The following is a 22,384-nucleotide window of genomic DNA, read 5'->3' as shown; positions in this document are numbered from 1 at the left end:
TGTTGAGAAAGAGACTGAAATTGGCTTAGGAAGTGTAGGAGCAGTTAGCAGATAAAGCACGGAGAAGTGGTGAAGGCTGAAAAGACTGGAATACACTGACCGAATTATGGTAAATTAACTAAACAAAAAGAAAAATTGGATGTGGAGATTGAAAGAAATTCTCACATTTGACTTTTCCATGGGAAGATGTTTTCTGGGAAGATTTACTCTAACCTCTGTGCTGACGTGGTTTACGTAAAAAGTATTTCTTTTATCGTGATGTTATATATTGTTATATTTTATTGGGTTTAGTGTGTGAGGTCTTTAGGATGATATCAATATATGAGAGCAAATTACTTTAATGTACTTGCATCCCATAAAATATTTTTACTGGATCTTAGCATTTACAAGCTCTATTCATATAAGTAATTTTATGGAGTAAGAATTAAACCTAGTTATTTTTCAATATATAGAAATGGTTTGGAAAATCTTTATGAACTGTAGTACAGACTCTCACACAAGGAAAGGCATGTAAATGCTACAGGGGACCTAACACTGAAATACACATATGAATAATATATTAGTTGATATACAGTACATATAATTAAAATTGAAAGAGTAAGGCAAATTTATAAAATATTTAGCTCAATAGTGAAGAACACTGCAGAGAATTAAATGCATTTCTTGGGTTTTTATCCCGACAGTTATATGCTAGCAGTATGTAACAATTTTCATGGGGAGGATGTTTCCCACACATGAGAAAATGCCTGCATCCTTTGACATGCAGTGAAGCATAACTAAAGCAATAGTTTATAGATATACTAGGAAACAGTAGGATTTTTCTCAATAAAAAAAGATTAGTCTTCCATTACCAAGTAGAAATTACTCAAATAGGTTTTAGAATTTAGAATGTAAATAAATTGAGCAGTTAAAAGTTATGAGACATCTTTGAGCATAACCTTTGTCATAAGAAAATAGTGAAATTATTTAAATCTGATTTCCTCTGGAATTGGGGGGAGAGGTGGTTGGTTTTCATTTGTTGTTGCTGTTTTTTGGGGTTGTTTTTTAAATTATTGAAATGTATTACTTTTTGTCAGTTAGCAGCTAAAGTTGTACATTTCTTTGAGAAGTTAAAACTGCATATACCCAAAAGGACCTTGGTCTTGTCTGGAATGACGGATGCATGTCTTTGAAAACTGCAAGTTATAGTCTTGGTTATAGGTTGAAGGAATGATTTGATACAGTCTTTCTATTGTAGCAATTAAAAAATTTGCTGTAGTACCTTTCTGCCCTCAGAATAAAGTCAGTGTCTTGATTTGAACATTAGGCTGCACTTAGTGGACTGCTTTCTTTCAGAAAATACAGTAGTAGGTGTTGAAGAACTCTGCTGCTTTATATTCCGTGCATAAGGGTGAGTTTTTGGTATTGAAGAAACCACTGTCTAGCATGGAAGATATTAACAATTGAAGTAGGCAGGTTTGCAGTGAGGGTAGGTGTGGGATTTGACTGAGTGCCAAATCATGGATTTCTAGCCTGTCTGCCAGTAGTTTGGTGTCTTTCTGGATGTCCTTGTAGGGTGTAACAATAGATTTCATTGCTTGCATAGATGGGCACAATTTAATATTCATTAAGATATTTTTGAAGCAGAAGGTGATCAAGACTAAGTTTTTCTGCAAACATCTTTTGTTTTTCTTTTGGGTATCTAAAGTCTTTAGTTTTATTTTAAGTGTATTTCAGGGTTCTTTGTTACTTATTTGTTATGTCATATTAAGTATCTTGGTCAAGAAGAGGTGTTATAAGTATAGCAGGAATTTAGATTTAAAGGGGAACAAATATACCATTGTGAGATGTATTTTTTCTGTTTACTGTTTTAATGTGTTTCATTCCCTGCCCCCCCTTGTCTTGTCTGTATCTCCTGTCAAATAAAGGCCAAGAAACACCAGGTCTTTCTAACAGAGACGTATGAAAACAACATGAGAGAGCTGGAGTTACTCTTGGACAGCTTTGCTATGTCAGGCCAGCGGACAGCAGGTTAGTTGAAGGTATAAAATGACAGATGCATCTGTCAATGTTCCAAAGTCACTACATTGTGGGAATTCTGCAGATGCCTCTTGCATTCCCTCTTCTCACCATGCTTTGATTTGATGACATGATAAGAGCAGTTCTCACAGCAGTCAAATGGCCTTGCTAGCTGAGAGAGGGTGACGGAATGTGGACCTGCTGTTGTCAGCCCAGAACTCGATATACAAATGCTGGAGTGTATATGCCGGTCAGAAAAGGGCTTACTTGCTGTGCTCTAAATCCAACTGAGAAAAAAGTCCTTACAGTATACCTGCAAAGGGAACAGATGTTTTGCTTGAACTGAGCCAAATTCTCAGGCAACCTTCAGCAACTTAAAGGTCATAAATTCAAAAAGGTTGTGTAGGACACTTGATATAACACAATACTTTTACAGTTGATTGTGGACCAGTACTGTATTGCTTTCATTTGATCTAGTACAGAACAAATATTTCTCTGTTTTCATTAAAATTAATTGTAGGTCAGTGGTTGTCACTGCTCCTTGCCTTTATATGTAATGTATCAAACTTAACAAACTTCTGCCTGGTTAGACATTTGAATTAGTGGCTAACAAAACCAAACTGAACTTTAACATCAAACTAGTAGTTTTTTACAGGTAAAAGTTGTACACTTTTTAAAATCTTCATTTAAAACAATGTATAAAAGATATTTCTATGTAATTCCTATTAGAATAACACATACTAGACATGAAATGCTTCCAACTTAGAGTGAAAGTAAATTGGAAGAAAACAGGCAGAATGTGGCTTAAAGAGCAAACAGGTTTCTTTTATATAAATCATGATGATTTGTTTTTGCACTTTTTAGGAGCAGTAGACATAAATAGATTGTATAACATCATTAAATGAAGATGCATTTTTTTTCTGTCTTCACAGAATGATTTTTTTTTTTTTACAACCTGGTACTGTTAAATTTCAGTAAAGGAACAACTTCCTGAGATTTCTGTTGTCCTTAAAAGTCTTTGAATCTGTGATGCATTTGTTTCCTCAGATGGGCTATATGATTTTTTTTGTTTGGGAACTGGTATCAGTTTTATTCTGTAATTATACATGTAATTCCTGTGGGCAATACCTATAGATTTACCGTAGATACATCAGTCTGAAAAGCTCTTTAAGACTGTATGTTTTCCACATTCTTGCCAAGTTCCACATGCTCAGAGGGACTTAAGCAATTCTGGTGGGAGCTGGATGCTGCTGCCAGAGTGCAGTTTCCAAAGCAGTAATTGTCTTTCAGGTAGGTTTTCTTTCTCCCTGGTGGTAAACTTTGCAGAGAACAGCTTTGACCTGTTTCTATAACAGTAACTTCAGTATTAATTTGCTTTGTTTGAGGTAAACTTTGAAAAATCTTATTTAAAGAGATCTTTTTTTTAAGCTTTAGCATCTCTGCAGAGGCTTTGTTGAGGCAGATAGTAAAATTTAGCTGTGCTGTGGATTGAGTCTTTACAGCTAATATTAAAATAGATATTGACTAAGACATTTGTTCTACATATTTACTATGCTTCTAAGTGTGAAATCTAGTTTTTAATGCTTTTTCATTATTATATTATTACTCTGGGGTACTTATGAATGTATTATGTAGCAATATTTCTTCAAATTTTAAAAAAATATTTATTGTAATTATATTTGAAATGAGAATGTCCAGGTGCCAGTAAAAGTAAAAATCTTAAATAAATCTTTGTAATCTGATTAGCAGGTGAGGGGCTACATGAGCCACACCTGACCTGGCAGTCTTTCTTGTTCTCGTTTCCAACTTTGAACTCAAGGGGTTGAGAGATCTACTTAAAAATCTGTCAATACTAAAGATCCAGCCCCTTAAGTGCTGATTGGACTGTGATTACTGGGCTATACAGGAAAGAGAAGATGAGACTTTATATTTTTGAGATTAAAGAATTTTAGAAAGCTATTTTTCTTTATACATACCAAAATAACAAGCATAAATCCATGTTTTCTCCTTTTTCAATGACCTTTATAAATTTTCCACAGCATTGTTATTGGACCATTTGCATGCTTTCCTTTTTTATCTGTTCAGTTTATCATATTTTGCAGTTATTCAGCAACAGAATTTGTTCTCAGGTAAATTTGTCTCCATTTCAGGAAAAAAGTAATTGTGGTTGTAGTAATATTAAAAAAAAGTGAAATGGGTATAAAGTTCTAAGAGTGTTAGCTGCTTTGAGTTAGCCTCAGCATTTACTGCAGGCCACCAGTACTGTTTTAGCCAAAAATGTAAAACGCAGCACCATATGAGCCTCTGTGAAGGAAATTAACTCTATCCTAGCCAGGCCCAGTACTACAGAGCAGCAGGGTTAAGAGTTTACTCACTTGTATACTTCCTAATAGTCTTCTATTGAACTTGGCATTTTCTCAAAATTCTACCCTCAAACTCTTAGACAATACTGGGCATATGCTTCCAGATTTTTTTTTTTTTTATATTGCTAACAGAGTGCCTCTGCAGCAGCAGAGTGCCATTTGGATTATGTTGCATGTCTCCTGAATAGTTGTATGAAGATGGACAACATTAACCATAGACTTGTTTTCAGCTAGTGCAGAAAGGTTGAATCTAGTATTTCTGTTGGCAGACTGAGCTATCTGGAAGTAGGATTGCAGCAAAGGCAAGAAATGACAGCATGGAGAATTTACTGGCAAAAGTCTAGTTTTGGCAAACATGAAGTAAATTAATGTTTCTTTGACAGCATTGCAGGTTGGGACTTCATAAGAAATGAAGACCCATTATTTAGACACCTTGATAAAAACTAGTGGATGGAAGAAAACGCTTTTATTGACTTAATAGGTATTATTTGAAACTGAATGAGAATTGTGAGTTACTGCTTCTCCAGAGCTACAAGTATGGAAGAATAGTAGTTAATCTTTTCTGTGCAACAGGATCACTGCAAAATGTTCTTACAATGGGTAACATTGAGAAGGTGGTCTTGTAACTGAGGAGACTGGACTAGAACCCTGTGCATAGCTGTAGCTGTGGTTAAGTGATAAAAATTATAGTAACGTGTCCCTTGTCACTTTCTTCAAGGTGAAATCTAAACTTCTCATAAAAGGTCCGATTTTATGAATTCTTACATTGATTCTAAGTGTAACATTGCTATTTGGGACATCTTTAGGATTCAGAGGGCTCTGGTGTCCCCTTATTAAATTTTGCTTTTCCCTGACTCTGTAAAAATAAGTTTATGGATGCTGCATAGTAGTATAAACAATGCTAACAATGATCTGTCAATAATCTGGTATTGATATGTAACACCAGAAAAAAAAGAAAAGTTTGTTCTTGGAAACTGAATATTAGCTGACATGTTGTGACCTCTTGATCAATATAGTGTTGTTTTGCTCTCTTAGTGCATTGTGGTACGGTCTGTGGAATGCTCAGACTTGTTCATATGTCCTTAATTAAGGCAACCAGATCAGAAGTCTCTGTATAAATGTTTAATAAATAAATGTAGTGTGTATATAATGGATATATCAGATTTATAATTGAAAAGTTATGTAGAACTGTGTAGGCAGATAATAGTTTTAAAAAATTATTTCCTTTGGAATGAAATTCAAGATAATTTAAAATGTTTTTAAGTTATGTTTCTCCAAGCATAACATAATGATTTGATCTTTGGCTCAGTAAAGCTTTAAGTGAATGAAGTACTGCATTGGCATGCTTAGTCACAACAGCAAAATAATGTCAGAAAAAGTATAACATACTTGACTTTCAGACTACATGCTTTTCAAAATGTTTAATTATGTGGTTTTGAAGTTGGCTTGTCTGACTGAACAACACAGACTTGACCATGGTAGGAATTATATGTGAGACTGCATACCAAATACATAAAGTGTTAATGTAATCCAGAATTTACAGGTCTATATCTTGAATTAAGGCTTTTATAGTCTTTCAGCTACATTTGCTGTGAGAGTGTGGCTATTCAGCTGCGTCTCTTGTGGCAAACAAGGCTGCTGTTCAGCATTTTGTGTTGTCACTGAAGCCCTGACTAGTTTTAATACTTCTCATCCAGGGTGAGTAATTTTCTCTCTGTGGCTTTAAGGCTTAATTTTCATTCTGTGTTTTCCTTCAGGCACTTGCAACGACAAAGATAAACCGCCAAGTTGCTCTGTCCTTGAGACTTTGAGGTGTATCTTGACAGCTTACCAGAACAAGCTGGAAGATACCTCTAATGAGGTAACACTTGCAATGTTTGGCTCTATATGTATCGCATTTGGCCTGCAGCAGTACATATGCTTTGCTTGTAAAAAAGGGCAGAAGAGTGGGAATGTTGAGTTGACAGCTTCAAGTATACCTAAAGAAATAATCTCTGTCACTGCTATTTCTCTAAGCTTGCCCTACAGTGAAGTTTTACTTATATTTGTGGAGACAGGGAGTAGAGTTTTTTGTCTTTCTAGTTTAATTTAGTTTTGTTTTCTTGTTAAACCTTTTTGGGATTATTTTTCAATAAATATTTAGGATAAGAAACTATTCATATCTAAGATTTTAGCTAAAAGATGATGATTTAAGAGTGTGGCAGCATATACCGCAATATTCCTAAATACACAGCGCGTGAGCCTCAGTAGTCATTGCTATCAGTTATACAAATGATCATGCCCTCTGTACTTTTAAAAACCAGTGTAATTTTTTGAAAAGAGTGTGTTTTCCCTGGAATCTCTTCTGGAGGTATTTTGCTGTCCTTTCACTTAAAATAGGACCACTACAATACTTTATTTAAGTTATCTGAGAGGATAATGGAAATATTTCAATTTTGGGATTCTTACGGTTGAAAAAAACCAGATGTTTTCCTTGAGTCCTACTGTCCTTTTATTTCACTGGCTGAGAAGTCAGTCTTGCATTTATTTTGTTATTTGTATAGGTAAGGTGACTAAATTACTCCTCTTGTGTGTAAATATTTTATAAACTTGTGGCTTTAAAGGCTGTAGAGAGAAGTTAACTACACCATTAAAACTTTTTGTACAAACTTGTAATTAGCTTATGTTTGAATAAAATTGGCAAATACAGAAAGGCAAGGTGTGATAAGATTGTAAAAATGTCAGTACTATATTTCATTTCTAGGTTTTGTCTTTTGTTTTGACAAATGCATAGTCTAGGTAGTCACTCACAACATTTAAAAAGAAAAAAAAAAAGAAAAGAAAAAAAAAGGAGAAGTATATCAGCTTTGCCCCTTTCATTGTGAAAAGAACAGTCTCCCACAAGACCTTTGAATGTGTTTAATGGACACAAAAATAAGTGACCATGGAAACAATTATACTTTTTAAACAGCAAGCTCTGTTAAGTCTCTCCCAGTGAGATAAGAAAACTGATGTGTATAGTCATTATGAAACTCTTCTGAGACCCAAGTCTGGAAGCTGAAGAGTAACTAGGAACATATTACCCACAGCGAATTGTTATTTGGGAGGAGGAATGTCACGTGATAGGCAGCACAGTTGAAAAGTCGACTCAGCAGGCTTTGGCTTAGTGATGTGCTTTGTTGTGAAACTGTGCCAGAGACAGCAGTGGGGAGACCAAGGGGGTGGCTTCTAAGAAAGCAAAGACAGTGTTCTGACAGAAAGAAGAATGAACTGTCAAGGAAAATAAATCGCAAGCAGAGCAGGACCGACAGATAACCTGCCACAAGACTTCCCAGTAGGACTGCGTGTGACTGACCCTGAAGTTGTCATATGGAGCCAGAGATCACTGAGCACCTTTATGGTGCATAGAAAGGGCAATGCTCTGTCCTTCTTGATTACCCTCGCCCCCACAGAGAATGCTGCTTTTGGGTTTTTATGTTAGATATGTTTAATAATAAAACTTTTTAATAATACAATAATGCACAAGGGGACTATGAAGGGCACTGTGCAATAAAACCAGGATATTTTAATACACAACAGTAAGGGTGTAGTTTTGAGCAATTATTAGATGTTCTCTTTATAGAGAGATTTTCAACAAGACTCCACATATTGATGAATTTGTTAATATATGTGTACACTTGGATGTATACTTGAAATATGCTGGTAAACTTGTCATGTGTCATCTCTAACTTGCTGTACTAAACATTAGATTAAATGATCTAGTTCATTCGTGTGACTGAAAGGTGTATAAATGTTTTGGTTTTTGCAGACAACTAGCTTCTAACTTTTTGTATAGTGCAGACCACTAGAATGTTTAGGGAGAGCAAAAAGAATAGTAAACCAACAAAAAGACTGGAAATATTCCAGTAGCATTCTGTAATTTACTGTAATTATTTCTAAGGGTTCTGCCAGGTCTACTGACATCAAAATATAAAAATAAACAAGAATATAATTTCCAAAGTAATTTGTAAATTTTATCAATGGAGTATTTTGCTTCTGAGTTGTTCATTAAATCTCAGGTGCTTTCAGTAACCTGTACTAGAATACATTTCTAATCCATGCTTTCTTTCAGGCATTTGTATTGCTAGCCTCATAATCCCGTAAACAAAGACATATTATTTTGATATGTTATCTTTTCTGAAAGTGCAAAGTACACATTATGGTCATGAGCTACCTCTAAGATAGTTGCTTGTAATCCTATGAAGACTCAGTAGTCACTGTGCCTCTCAGGAACATTGCTGCTTTGCTGCTTTTACAGTATGTGAGTGTTCAGTAAAGACCCATGCTTATAGCTGGACAATTTCTGCGAATGGCCACCGAATGGAAAACTTGTTTTCTTAAACCACTCCTCAGATCATAATCTAAATTTATTACACTTTCAAGTGCATTTCAGTGCATTTCTATGTTCTTGTCAGATATTTTGAGAGTTAATAAGATAGTTAATAGTGGACTGAGTTTGGGATTCTGCCACTACTCTGTATCTTAAATCGTTATAAAAGAGTTATTTAGTGCTTTTGTAATGGCACATTAATTAGATTGTATGGAGTACAAAAACTGTCAAAGGAATTGAAATCAATTTTGTTGTTTTACTTTTATATACAAAGTTCTTCCTTTATATTGAAGGGGTCATGCAACCTTTCTGTAAAAGCCAGTTTGACCTCCATATATTTTACAGTTTGAGAAAATGAAGGCTCTGTGTAAAAAGATGACAAAAGACCTTGAGATATCCAAGGAGAAAGTGTGTACTTTAAGACAAGACCTTAAGGTATGTTTAATGAATTTAGCATAGAATTTTAAAGTTCTCAAAAAATTATCTTTCTGGATTTAAGGTATCTTTCTTATGAGAATAAGTCTCCATATCATTCTGTTCTGTTGAACAGACTAGTTTACCTTGCAAGCTTGTTAAACCATGCTGCTTTATTCTGGTTACCACTGTAGACTACACAACTGGTCATTTCAATGATTGTACTTCTGAAATAACTTGAAATACATTTATCAATTTGCAAAATACTGTTTTGTATTGAAATTGGCATCAGTATTTTTTTCTTTTAATATTTTTCTCAAGAAAAGGGGAATTTAATTACCTCTGTTCATATGAAGGTATGTTTTCTTAAACATATCCATTCCTTTATTAATTTTTTTTTGTTTGTGTTTATCAGGTTAATGCATGTAATCCATAAGGTTGTCTTTAACACCTATACAATATGCAGCCTAAAATTTCTTGGAGTAAAATCTACCTGAGAACTGATAAAAACACTTGAGAATTCTTTTCTTTACTTTCTGAACAAGAATTTTTTTTTGCCTCTGTTTTTGGCTGACAGCACTTCTGTGATGTCCTGTCTGGTTACATCAACGGCCAAGGGAGTGAGGAAGTCCTGAGGTCATGGTTAAACTTAATCTCCTGACTGGCAGTGTATTGTATTATTGTCAAAATAGTGTGTCTCTAAACCTGGTGTTTTTCAGTCTCTTTTGCTGAGAATATGCTGCATTATGTTTTTATGCAGTGTTTTTCTGCAACATTCATTGAATCTTCATATTAAGGGCTACTTGCAGATGATGTCTTGTCATCTGATCTGAACTTTCTTTACTAATTTATGTTTGGAAGACTTAAGACTTCTGCTTCTGTTCCAGCACCTTTGTAAGACACCTAAGATTTTTGCAACCCATTGCAAGTGATATTTGTATTCTTCCTGAAAAAAATGAGTTTGCTACACACAGAGAGTGCTGGTTTTTATGCAGCATGCCAGTTTCAAATCTCTTTAAATTTTTAGTAATAAAACTGTAGAGATAAGCAAAAGCTAGATCCAGTCTGAAAACATTTGCGTTTGAAATTTAACATTGTTTTAATATTTTAATGTTTTCATGAAGAAGAATAAAAGTCATTGTCTAAAGAATTGGGAGTATCTTTTCTATTATATTTTCCATATAAGAAGCTACGATTTTGTGAAAAATGAACAATGCTTTCAGTTTGACCTTTTGCAAACTTTAGCAGTGCTGGAAATCCAGTGCTTATAGGAGAGCAAAGCATGTGTATCTGTCCACTCTGTCTCACAAATATTTTGACTGTAAAGGGGTAGTTTATTAATTTCTTTGTTTACCTGGTGAAATTTGGTGCTGGCAACATAATGATTGTATTTATGACCATTTCTGATTATTCAGTTACTTCCCATGGTCAAACCTCCAAAGAGGGTCCTCCCATTTTTTTTTCATGGCAATAAAAATACAGTGAGGAACAAGAGCTGTGTTGCTTACAGACTCAGCTGCAACAGATCAGAGATTTACTTAAGAAAATAATGTATGTTTTCACTAGCTCTGAGAGCTTTGCACTCTGCAGAGGATAAGTTGTGTCCCTGCATTCTGTGTCTCATTTGTGGGGGTAGAGGGTATTCTGAAGGTCACTGCATCGTGGAGCTTTTACCAGTCGGGGATGCCCATGTTGTCTAGTTACAAGCTGTAGAAGAGGCCTGTTGTCAATTTTGAAATTCAGATATTGAATTAGCCTGGAATCTTATGAATACATGTGGCTATATGGCTTTACTTCCTCAGATGATGACTGCTAGACTAAGGTAACATTTCACAGACTAAAATTCTTACCAGCCTTTCTGTTCCATGCTTCTGTCTTACAGGAAGCTCAGGATACCCTGGCTGATGCCAGTAAAGAGTTAAATCATCTGCACACTAAGTGTGCAGACAGAGAGACTTTAATAGAAACTTTAAGAACGAAACTACAGGATGTACAACAATGCTGGGAGAAGGAGAAAGTACGTGCCACAGAATCAGAAAATGAAATCCAGAAGCTTACCAGGGCTTACCAGAAGGATATGGAGGTATTACTAGAGACAAGATGACTGTCAAAGAGTCTTTATTTAATCTCAGCTTTATACATTTACATACATCAGATGGTTACTCTTAGTCTTAACAGATTTATCTCTAAAATATGATTTTAAGATACATATTTTGAAATATGTATTTAATATCTATGAGATCTCAGGACATATCAGTTCTCCTTTCTTCTGTATCTGAACTAGTAGCTTAATCATTCCAGCATTTTGAATTTTTGAACAACTGAGTATATTTAAGAGCTACACCTGACGAACAATTCTTTCTTTCTTTCAAACTAAAAGTTAACAAAAATGTTTTACAATTGGAACATAGAGTAGTGTCATTATCATTATTACTGATTCACATATCGTTGAGGTAGTTTTACATGCAGGCCACAAAACCTAGAAATTCTTATTTGTTATCTATTAGGTCATTGTGGTGTGCTATATGAAGGAACGAGTTCACAACATCTTATTTCAGAACTATTATCTCTCTCCTTATATATATTAAGAGGTCTTAATTTTGTTGCTTTTTCCCCTCAGTAAAGTGGTTCTGTACTAGCATTGGCAATGATGTACTTTTAGTCGTGCATATTGAGCTCATTACTTCCACAGATTTGGATATGGATGCCAACTGAGTAAAAAGGAAACATTCTTTCCATCACTCTTACAGTCTGGTATTTAAATAGGGTCCACATGAAACAGCTGAAATTGTTACACACATCAGATAATGATTAAAGTGAAGGAAACTAGAAGTCTGGCACTGTTGTAAAGTCTGCATGTCTACAACACTGTGGTTGCATTCAACATGTGTGAATTGATTTAGGGTCTTGGAATCCCCTTTTTTACCCCAAATGGATAATTATCATCCTTGGTTTATCACAGCCAAGCAAAAATGTAATGAAGGTGGCACACTGGATTTTCCTTGGGGAATTTGCAGATCTGTTAGAAAAAAGGTTTAATTACAATTTCTTTTTAATTGCATAAAATGCCATGAAATAATTGTGAGCAACTGCACCTAGGTGTGATGGAAAGGGCTCAGAAAAACCCTAGTTCCCCATCTCCATTATCCACAATTTCTTAGTGTAAAACCTCATCCAAGGCCCCTGAAAAACAATGGGAACATTTACAATAATTTGACTGTTGAGGTTGTTGTCTATTGTTGTCTTAATCAAAGTTGTTAAGTTGCATATATGTACTAAAAGCATGAAGGCTTTAATTTCTGTTGCATGCTATTGTTGCTAAAGTTTATTTATAACTTGCATCAATTTATTATACTACTGGCTAAAATCAGTGTAACTAAATTAGACATGGCTTGTGGAATGTAACTGATGAAGCTATAAGCCTGTTTTATCTGGCCATTTAGTCTCATTCATGATCCATACAAAAACAGTTTTAAAAAGACTTTAGAGTGATAGCTGTATAAACGGTGTGTTGTGCTGCCAAGCCAATCAGACAATTTTCTGCATGCTGTGCAAATGTTAGAAGTGGGTACAGTTTGAATGTAACTGGAAGTGTTAACATGAATAAATAAATTGCTTGTACTAATAGCATGGAATTTTTTATCTGTGTCAGCTCCTGGTTGTGGCCACTGCAGGACTGGTCTTTCTTTATATACTCTATGTCTAATTAGACATAAAGTATAAAAAATAATTAGACAAATTTTGTAAAAACTGTTTTCTTACACTTGTTTTGATATGTATGACTGCAAATATTAGCAATTGAGGAATTTTATAAAAGGTTTGAGAATGAGCTTTGTGGGATTTTTTTCACCTGCTTGTATTACTTTCCATATGATGCATATATTTAGATTCTAACACTGTTTGGGTACAACAGTAAATTTTTCTTTTTGTTTCAGGAAAAACTAATCTTCCTCCATAGCTTATACCAGTGTTTGGTAGCAGGCCGTGTACTTATAAAACAACCAGAAGGCATCCTAGATAGATTCTCTTGGTCTGAGCTTTGTGTAGTCTTGCAGGAAAATGTTGATGCCCTGATCTTAGACCTCAGCAGGGCTAATGAGAAGGTAAGTGTCCTTAGGCACCATCTACCTCTATTAAATTCAGTGACATTTGTCCTCATCACAGTATCATTAAAAAGGACTGACATTCATCTTGTTTCAAAAAAGATTTGGACGTTAATAATTCAATACCATTAATTATGGCTTGTCTACAACTCAGTTTGATGCCATTGCTGTGGGCATGTAAATGTGACTGAAGTCAGTATGAAGTCTCTAAGCTCCACTTTCAGTGCAGGACATGCTAATAGTACTAGCCAATATTAGCCACAGGGACCTAATTAAAAGAAAATAAATTAATCTTACTGATGAAGCAATTCAAAGAACTTAGTCATTTACGCTAATAAAACAAGTCTTTATTTTACCGTAAAACAGAAACAAAATGCACTTACTCTAGGAATATCATCTTTAAATTATATGTCTGTGATTCAGAGGTGCTGTGCCAATGTATTTTTTTCATTTAATTGTAATTTATGTGTTATAAAATTTGTATTCAGAAACACAAATAGAAAATACCTATTTTTATAAAACACGTCAATATTTGTTATAGGGAGAAGCTGTACTTTTCTGAATTATTTTGATGTAAGCAAGTTTTCATGGCCTTTCTCCACAGAAATCCCTGCATTTTTAGGAAAGAAAATAAGTTTTTAAATAAGTTAAACTGACTTCACAGGCTAACATATGCCAGCCTTCAGAATTTCAGTTTGTTTTCTGGCTCCATTGATCAGGCCAGTCCTAAATGTAGTAGAGTGACTCCAGAACTTGGCTGCCTTGACATTTTGGTTTTGAGTCATAGAAAGGGAAAAGCTCTTTTGAACAACTATCATCTTCTGGAATTGTTACCACTCTTTTGGCTCAAGTAAAGTGTAGGGATGGTTACGGTGAATTGTTTTAACTCTGCCCATCATTTAATAAATACCCCAGCAGTCAATTGAAATTACTAAAGAGGGATAGGATAAAATCTGGATTATTCAGATTTGATGCGCATTTCTATTTTCCTTTTGAAGTAAAAGAGGAAAGGGAATAGAGGAGAAGGGAGTAAACATTGTTGAGAGTGTTTGGGGGTGTTGTGTCGTATTGTTTCTTGCTTTTTAATTTAGTATGGTTATTGATATTGACTGTGAGGTCTCTAGGGCTCTTTTCATGTACTTACTAGCTTTTCAGGGATTTTGAACAGTATTGTTACCTGTGTTGTACCTGCTTTCTTGAGAACAAAATTTTTCTCTTGCATTTCTGTGTGACCTATTTTCAAGGTATCTTTCTGACATTCCCTAGTAGTAAAAGTGTGTAGATGTGTGTATTTAAAGATCATTGTTAACTTGATTAATTTCTCCATTTAGTTTGCATGGGAGCTGCAAAGTTATCCACAGAGTGAATCCCTTCACACTTGTTGAAAACACATCATAAACTAGGGAGCTATTTGTGAGAAAAACATTCTGTACACTAAAATTTCCTGAAATTCTTTCAATACTTAATAGCATCTTGTTTTAGCTTTCCACTAAAACAAAAATTAAATTAAGGGCTGGTTTTTTACTTATTATTTGCAATTCTTGAAAACTGCTAAAGGACTGGTATACTCAGATTACTACTTTAGCAGCACAAGATTTAATACACTTATTTAAAAAAAATACAGGAAGTGTCCGGTTCAAGTTTTCAACAAAAAAAGCACCAAATATCTGCAAGGTTGTATAAGGATGGCAAAACTGAAACCAAATTTTTGTTCATTTGTTGCACAATTCAGATAAATAATCTGTCATTTAATGAATATGTTGAAGAAATTACAGATTATGTTTTCTGCTGGAATAGTCTGTGGTTAAATTAATATGTACAATAAAGTAAAAAGGTGTTTAGAGAGGTAAGAGAATTTCTTTTTAAATGCTTGTCATACAGATATCTCACCTAGAATATATTTGTAAGAACAAGTCCAATACTTTGAAGGATCTTTGGCAGAGCCAGGAAGATGCTTTTAACGAAATGGCTGAACAGATGAAAACACAGGCAAGCTGCTGGCAGAAAGAAAAAAGGTATCTGGAACAGCAGTGCTCAGGTCTCCTTGGGGGAGTTCATGCAAGGGCACAGGTATGGTGCTGTGATCTTCTGATTTTTTTTTCTTGTAAATATTTAGTGGATTATTTCAGCAGTTTAAGCCCCTAACCAGTTTAAGGTTGTTTAAAATTAAAAAAACCCAACCAAACAAAACCCAAACCCCTGTGTATTAACTGAATTTATAATAAGAAATAAATAACTTTGTTAAAACATTCCAGAGGTGAACTGCTTAATTTGACCTACCGTTGCTAGGGACTCTTTTTCTTTTGAGGATATTAAGGCTGCAAGATTGAACTTTAAGAATTATATAGGGCAACAGTTATTTTTTCAATGTCATGCTTTGCAAAGACTGTGTAGAGTAACAGTAATGTCGTATCATTGGGGGATAAATTTAGGTATATACATTCTGACCCTAAGAAGCAATTAGCAGTTACAGTGGTAGATTTCAATGCTGTTGAAGGACTCTGTTACAAAAGGAAAAAAAAGGTGAAAAAGTGTAAAAAGTGTAAAACTGTTGCCACTGATTGTTAGAAAGGTTAATTGCACTCTAGAATGTTCACTGTTATTCTACAACCACTGATCACTATATTTTCAATCACATTCTTTTACCTGTGTTTCGATTAAAAGTGTTGTGAAATAGAAGAAATAAGATATGCCTTGTTATTTGTGACTGCCATCTGAAACTTACTTCATCAGAATAATACTTTATTTGACTCAGATTTTAGGCTTGGAAGTCTTTCAATGGTAATTTATTAGGAATGAGTTTTAATCTTGTAGATACTATTTGCTTGATATTTACATGTTACATCAGAGATTGCAATTGTAAAAATGTCCCTGTGAGTAGAATAAGTGGCATCCAGATTTATATTAAACTTCACCTGTAGTTTCCTTTTATGAAATTATTACCAAAAAAAAGAATAGTGAATGAAGGAAGCTTAATTTTAATTTTAAAAATGAGATTTCCTTCCTAAAGAAAAAGTGGATTTACGCAATAAAGATAGGGTCTGAGTCATCTCTTTCAGAACTCTAGTGTTTTGTGAAAAATCAGTGCAGTTTAGTGTGCCATTCCTTGGCATGGTGCTGAACCTGCCAGTCTTCCCAGCTGAATTGTCTAGGAGCATGGAGAGCATGTACTGAAAATGTGTCTCTCTTTTGTGGAGCACAAATTAGGCATGTCTTTTGGAAAAAACCTTTACCTATCAACTTACTGTACAGGACTACTGAGTTTCTAAAAGGGAATTGTTTTCCCTTGGAAAGTCTGGGCATGTTTTCTAACACAGCTGGAGTAGTGCAAACTGGTAGTGTGTAATCTAGGTAGTGCAATGTCTGTATACACTTAGGTGATTCAACAATCTCTTTTCCATCCAATGTTCCAGTTTGTCTTCTTTACCATTCAGTGTTAAACTATCAAGAAGACAGTCTAATTTCTTCTGGAATTCTAATTTATGACTGACTTTGGATTTGCAAATACTGACTTAAGACTTTCCCTCCCAGGGATCCATGGACGTCTGTTATTAGAGCTGCCCTAATCCTGATTGCCTGTTTTTCCAAACTGTATTTGAGCTGTTGTATTTTGAACCTGCTAGCCATATTTGTCTGCAAGGTCTCTGCTCTGTTTGATCAGAGGTGTGCAGACAGACTGTCATAGCCTTATTACCAAAGGAAACAAGGAAAAATGTGCCACAAGTTACAGAATGTTTTCAAAAGATCTTTTAGATTTGCTGACTTGCCAGTGTTTACATAAAGGTACAGAATGCAATATTTAAATTTAATGATTTTAACAGACTTTATTAATTAAATTTTATAATCTGTGCAAGTGGAATATAATTTGTCAGTATTTCATTGTGCAACTGGGGCTCTCCTCACTCTAGGACACTTATTCTAGCACTACAAGGAAACTGTACCAGTTTGCTGCATTTTCCATCCAAAGATCTGAGTGTAAACCTTGTAGGGTTTAATTCCTTTCTAAAAAGGAAAGATGAGTGATTTTTGCTGTCCTGCACCAAGCTAATGATATTGTTGCTTTGTCTTCAACCAGTGTTCCATGACTACTTCTAGGTATTTTCTCCTCAGAAATCCTGTGTCAAGACTTTGTTAGTTTTTTGAATCGTTGCTACATGTGTGAAAGCAAACTGAAGTGTGTTAATTCATACTCTCAAGAGTTAACACAGAGCTCTAACTGTGCAACAGTATCAGTAATGTATCTTGAAAATTATTGTTTTGGTTTATTAAAACTCCAGTAGAGAGTTAGGCCTTTTCAGAATTATCTTATAATTAAAATGTAACACTCCAAAATCTGGAGGTTTTAGTAGCAGTGACACCTGCTACTAAACAGTACCCAGCCAGTACTGTTCAGGGTCCCTGGTTCCAAGGTAGGATCTATGAATGTTAATAGGTACTACTTCACAGCTGGTACTGTAGATCAAATGGATTATAATCTCAAGGCAATTTCACTGTTTTTCTGTAGGGCAGAAATTCCCAGAGTATAGCCTTATCACAGATCAGCAATAACCAAGGCACTCTATAGATATCACTCTCTGTCAGTGGTCTCCATGTTTGGAGAGTCAATGGAGCTTAAAGTGCACATCCTTTTTCCTTGCCTTTTGTAGCAGGAGTCCAGTCCTCTTGATTTGATAGTGTTCCATTTTGAAAATGTTACTGTGCCTGTTCCTTATACTCACACAAATTATTTATTCAGGCTGTTCACAGTCTCATAGGAAATATCCTCTGAATTTTAACTACCAGTTGTTATTTGCTTATTGTTTAGATATTTATTAATCTGTCCCCAATTTTTTGTGGCAACCACTTAAAATAGAAGGGTTTTGTTCTGATATGCAAAAACATGTTGTGAGAGAAAAATTCTGTAACTACTTTAAAAATGTTAATTCCGACAGAAAAATAAAAGGTTTGCTGAATAAGAAAGAGAAAAAGTCCCCTAGAGAGAAAAAAAAGGGTTTATTTTTTTTTTTTTGCTTTGTTTGGAGGCCTTGCTTTTACAGCAAGGCAGGTAAATTAGATAAAGGATATAATATATTGCAGTTGTGTCAAAAGTCAGTGCAAAAGGAGGAGGAGGAGTATGTGTAACTATACAGGTCCTGACCCACTAGGTGTCTTTGGTAGACATGTCTGACCCTTGTACTTAAACCACAGCAAAGGGAGGACAGGGCCCTTGATGTTGTTTATTTATATGTATAGGTGTCTATATTTGGAAAAATACAAGAGCTGAAATACAGGAATCAGAAACTCATAGAATGTCAGAATGGGTCAGGTTGGAAGGGACCACAGTGGGTCATCTGATCTGACCTCCCTGCTCAAGCAGGGTCATCCCAGAGCACATCACACAGGACTGTGACCACATGGTTCTTAAATATCTTCAGTGAGGGAGACTCCACAACCTCTCTGGACAATCTGTTCCAGTATATGGTCACCCTCACAGTAAAGAATTTCTTCCTCATGTTTGGGTAGGTGTCACGTGCATCAGTTTCTGCCCATTGTCTCTTGTTCTGTTGATTGGCACCACTGGGAAGAGTCTGGCTCCACGCCCTTGACACCTTCTCTTCAGATACTTATAGACACTGATGAGGACACAGGATCTCAGAACACTCAGGGTTAGAAGGGACCTCTGGACCTCATCTAGTCCAACCTTCCTGCCAAGGCAGGATCACCTACAGCAAGTTACCCAGGAAGCCCAGGTGGGTTTTGAACGTCTCCAGAGAGGTTCTACCTTCATGGGCAGCCTGTTCCAGTGCTCTGCCACCCTCAACGTAAAGAAGTTCCTCCTCACGTTCCAGTGGAGCTTCTTGTGTTTTAGTTTATGGCCATTGCTCCTCATCCTGTTGTGGGGCACCACTGAGAAGAGTCTGGCTCCATTGTCTTAACATCCACCTTTGAGATATTTATCTGCATTAATGAGATCCCCTCTCAGCCTTCTTTTCTCTAAACAGGCCCAGCTCCTGCAGTCTCTCCCCATAAGAGAGATGCTCCAGACCCCTGATCATTGTTGTGACCCTCTGCTGAACCCTCTCCAGTAGCCCCACGTCTCTCTTGTACTGAGGACCCCAGAACTGGACACAGCACTCCAGGGCTGAGTAGAGGAGGAGGATCACTTCCCTCAGCCTGCTGGTCACACTCTTCCTCATGCGCACCAGCACATCTCTGTAATTGCAATGAGACTCAAAGCCCTGTGGCTGCACAAAGATCTCTTGTTCCTCCTGTTTGATCCCCATACTGTGTGCATTGGTGTATAAGCACTTTATAGAAGTATTTGATTGTGTCGATATCCCAGTGGGTGTGCAGAGGGACACCCCTAAGTCCTGTCTTGTGGTTACATCTTTGGGTGCTTGTACTCACTGGAGGTATCCCCTCTTAAGCCTCCTTTTGCTTCTTGGGTGGTCACTGTAGTTTTTATCTTCCCACATCTTATGTCTGTTGAGCCTGGCTCTATCTCCATCCCTCTTCAAACCTCGTTTAAAGTTCTCTCAAAGAACCCTGCCGGCTAAGATCCTTTTTCCGCTTTGAGACAGGAGGATCTCCTTTGTTGTCAGCAGACTCGGTGTCATATAAACTGACCCATGTCCAAAAAACCCCCAACTTCTGCTGGTAACTCCAGTCTTGAATCACACCTGTGAATTCTGTGTGATTTTCCTATTTCTTGCCCCATCATTCCCTGAAACTGGTGTGACAGAAGAGAACACAACATGTGGTCCAGATCCATTGACCAGTTGTCCCAAGGCCCTGAGATCCCTCTTGATCATCTGCAGCCTTTTTATTGGGACTTTGTTGCTACCCACTTGGAAAACCAGTAATTGGTAATAATGAGTGGGCTGTACCAGGCTGGGAAGTTTGTTGTGATGTCTCTTACCCAGGCCACAGGGAGGGAACACACCTCCCAGTGGGTTGGGTCTGGCTGGCATACTGGACCCTCCATTCCTCTCAAAACAATTGCTACTACCTTTCTTTTTTTCTAATTCAGGAGGTCATGATGGGGGAGGTAGGCTGCCCTGCCCTAGATGATCTGTCCAGTCCAGATGGACTCTCATTCACGTTCTCATTTCCCTGGTTCTGAGATTCCAGAGTCTCATGCCTATTGTGTAAGGGCACCTGGGAAGGTGAGGTAGTTTGGGAGGGGATTCACCTGCCACCCCAAGCAGAAACCTGTTTCCACTCACCTCGGTCTCTAAGGTCCCCTCCTTCTACCTGGTGTTGAGAGGGTGGGGATCCATTGCTTCATTTGAAGTGGACAGTTGGTGCATTTGTCTAAGGCATGGTAGAGTGTGGCTCCACCACTCCATCTCTTCCACAGAGTCCCTAATACTTCTTATTCTTTCTACTCCATCTTTCAGCTCTGCCATTAGGCCAAGCGGATCATTGACCTGATCGCATTTCACATAACTGTTCTCTCTGCTGTCCTCTGAGAGCAGCACCAGGCTGTGGCACTTCTGCAGCCTCTGACCTGGGCCCCTGCATGGTTTCGTGAGTGCTCTGTCTGGGTCACACTGTCCTTTGTGGTGTGCACAGGAAGCAACTTTTGTCCAAGTGGACAGTGCACCTGAGCTCTCTCAGGGAGAGTGATGATCACCAACTGAGCTAAGTGCTTGAGTTGGCAGCACCTCAGTGCCCTTCCTGCTTGCCCTGCCTGTGCAAATGGCATCATGGTGCCCTGGCTGACATCCCATGCCCTGTTTGCCTGCTCTGTTCATCGTTCTTCTGGTTGCTTGGCCTCCCTGGGGGACAGCTTTAGTACATGTGGGGTAGGCACTGTCTTTGTGCTGCCACCCATGCTGAGTCAGAGCTGCAAAAGGATAACCTTTTTATGTCTCTGTGTCATCACATTTCTAGTTTCCAGTTCTGTTTCCATGCCAGAATAAAGAGTAAGGGCACAATACAAAGTAAGATAAAGTAGTTTTGCTAGTGGCACCTGATTTTTGTTAAGATTTCTTGGAGTCAGTGAAGCTCTGCAACCCAGTGAGGTGCCTGTCAAAGCTCAAACACCAAAGGAAAACAGCTTGCCAATGTTTAGGAAGAGAAGTATGTGTCCTTTTCAAAAACTGTGCTTTTAAGCTTTAAAGAAAACACTAGAAACAGTGTGTTGTAAGACAAAAGAAATTATTAGCCAATAAAAGCAAGAAGGTATCTTTTCTTACAAAACTTTTACATTTCTGAAGTCAGAGATTGTCTTATTTACTTTTGCATGTTACCATATGACCGTAAGCACAAAAACAAGCGTTAATTAGCCAGAGCACTGAATGTTGGTATTGCTGCCAAAGAGCCTTGCAGGGATCACAGTTTGTTTACTTGGATATTGGCTTTTCACCTGTGATGGCCAGAAACCTAAGATATTTTCTAAATTCGGCTTGCTTCTTCTGTTCCTTCCAGTCATGCTATCAGGGTTTTTATCTATAAAAATCAAACACTGTAAATAATGCAGTAGCACTGAAAGTATTGTACATGTTCATACTTAATTTTAGCATTAAGTGACATATGTGGCCTGTAAATTGCATTTTGAAATTAGATCTTTTAGTGGCCTACTCTATTTTTGTATCACTTTAAGTATTTTAATAGAATTACAAATCGTTTCACTCCTAAAAAACTGCTAAAATATTTATTTGGTCAAAGACATTTTGAACTGACATTTTGACTAAGATATAGTGTAGAGGCTTCCATTTGCATTCTAGAGATAACTGTATATTTTTTTAATTCTGTTGTGCTTGCAGAATGGAGGAGGGAAAAAAACTAGGGTACTGCCCTCATCACTTGCTTGGAACATGTACCAAGTAAAACACATGAGAATGTGGCTGGATGATATCGTTTTACTTCTCTTTTGACCACTGCTAGAAGGAATAATATCACACCATTTTAACAAAAATATCTGTAGCTCTAAGAGAGATATCTGAAACTTAGCATAATCCTCAATTTTCTTCATCATATGGGCTTGTCATTCCATCCGTGTTTTCCTTTTTGTGACCATGGACTGTAAATGGAGCATATGCATTAAACTTGATCTTGTGAGTTCTTTGTGAACAATGCCTAAAGTTTATTACCTCCTAGTACCAGTGGATCCTGTTTAACTGTAGTCATCTCCCCAATCACAAAGGGCTCTCATGCGTCAAGTCTCTGAGGTG

At 36.6% G+C, this 22,384-nt stretch overlaps 1 protein-coding gene across 1 annotated transcript in view; it reads left to right on the top strand.

Moving 5' to 3' along the window:
• Positions 1-22,384, top strand: part of CCDC171 (coiled-coil domain containing 171) — a 145,570-nt gene that overhangs the window by 43,791 nt on the left and 79,395 nt on the right. Inside the window, exons 11-16 of the mRNA XM_018070510.1 lie at positions 1,908-2,010; positions 6,119-6,222; positions 9,055-9,144; positions 11,006-11,206; positions 13,059-13,226; positions 15,108-15,296. Coding sequence (XP_017925999.1) covers positions 1,908-2,010; positions 6,119-6,222; positions 9,055-9,144; positions 11,006-11,206; positions 13,059-13,226; positions 15,108-15,296 — 855 coding nt within the window. The remainder of the gene's footprint in view (positions 1-1,907; positions 2,011-6,118; positions 6,223-9,054; positions 9,145-11,005; positions 11,207-13,058; positions 13,227-15,107; positions 15,297-22,384) is intronic.

This window comes from Manacus vitellinus, unplaced genomic scaffold (assembly GCF_001715985.3).
Source record: "Manacus vitellinus isolate BGI_N305 unplaced genomic scaffold, ASM171598v3 scaffold_18_pilon, whole genome shotgun sequence".
NCBI lineage: Eukaryota > Metazoa > Chordata > Aves > Passeriformes > Pipridae > Manacus > Manacus vitellinus.
The sequence above is the reverse complement of the archived record's forward strand: the minus strand, read 5'-3'. Positions and strand labels throughout refer to the sequence as shown.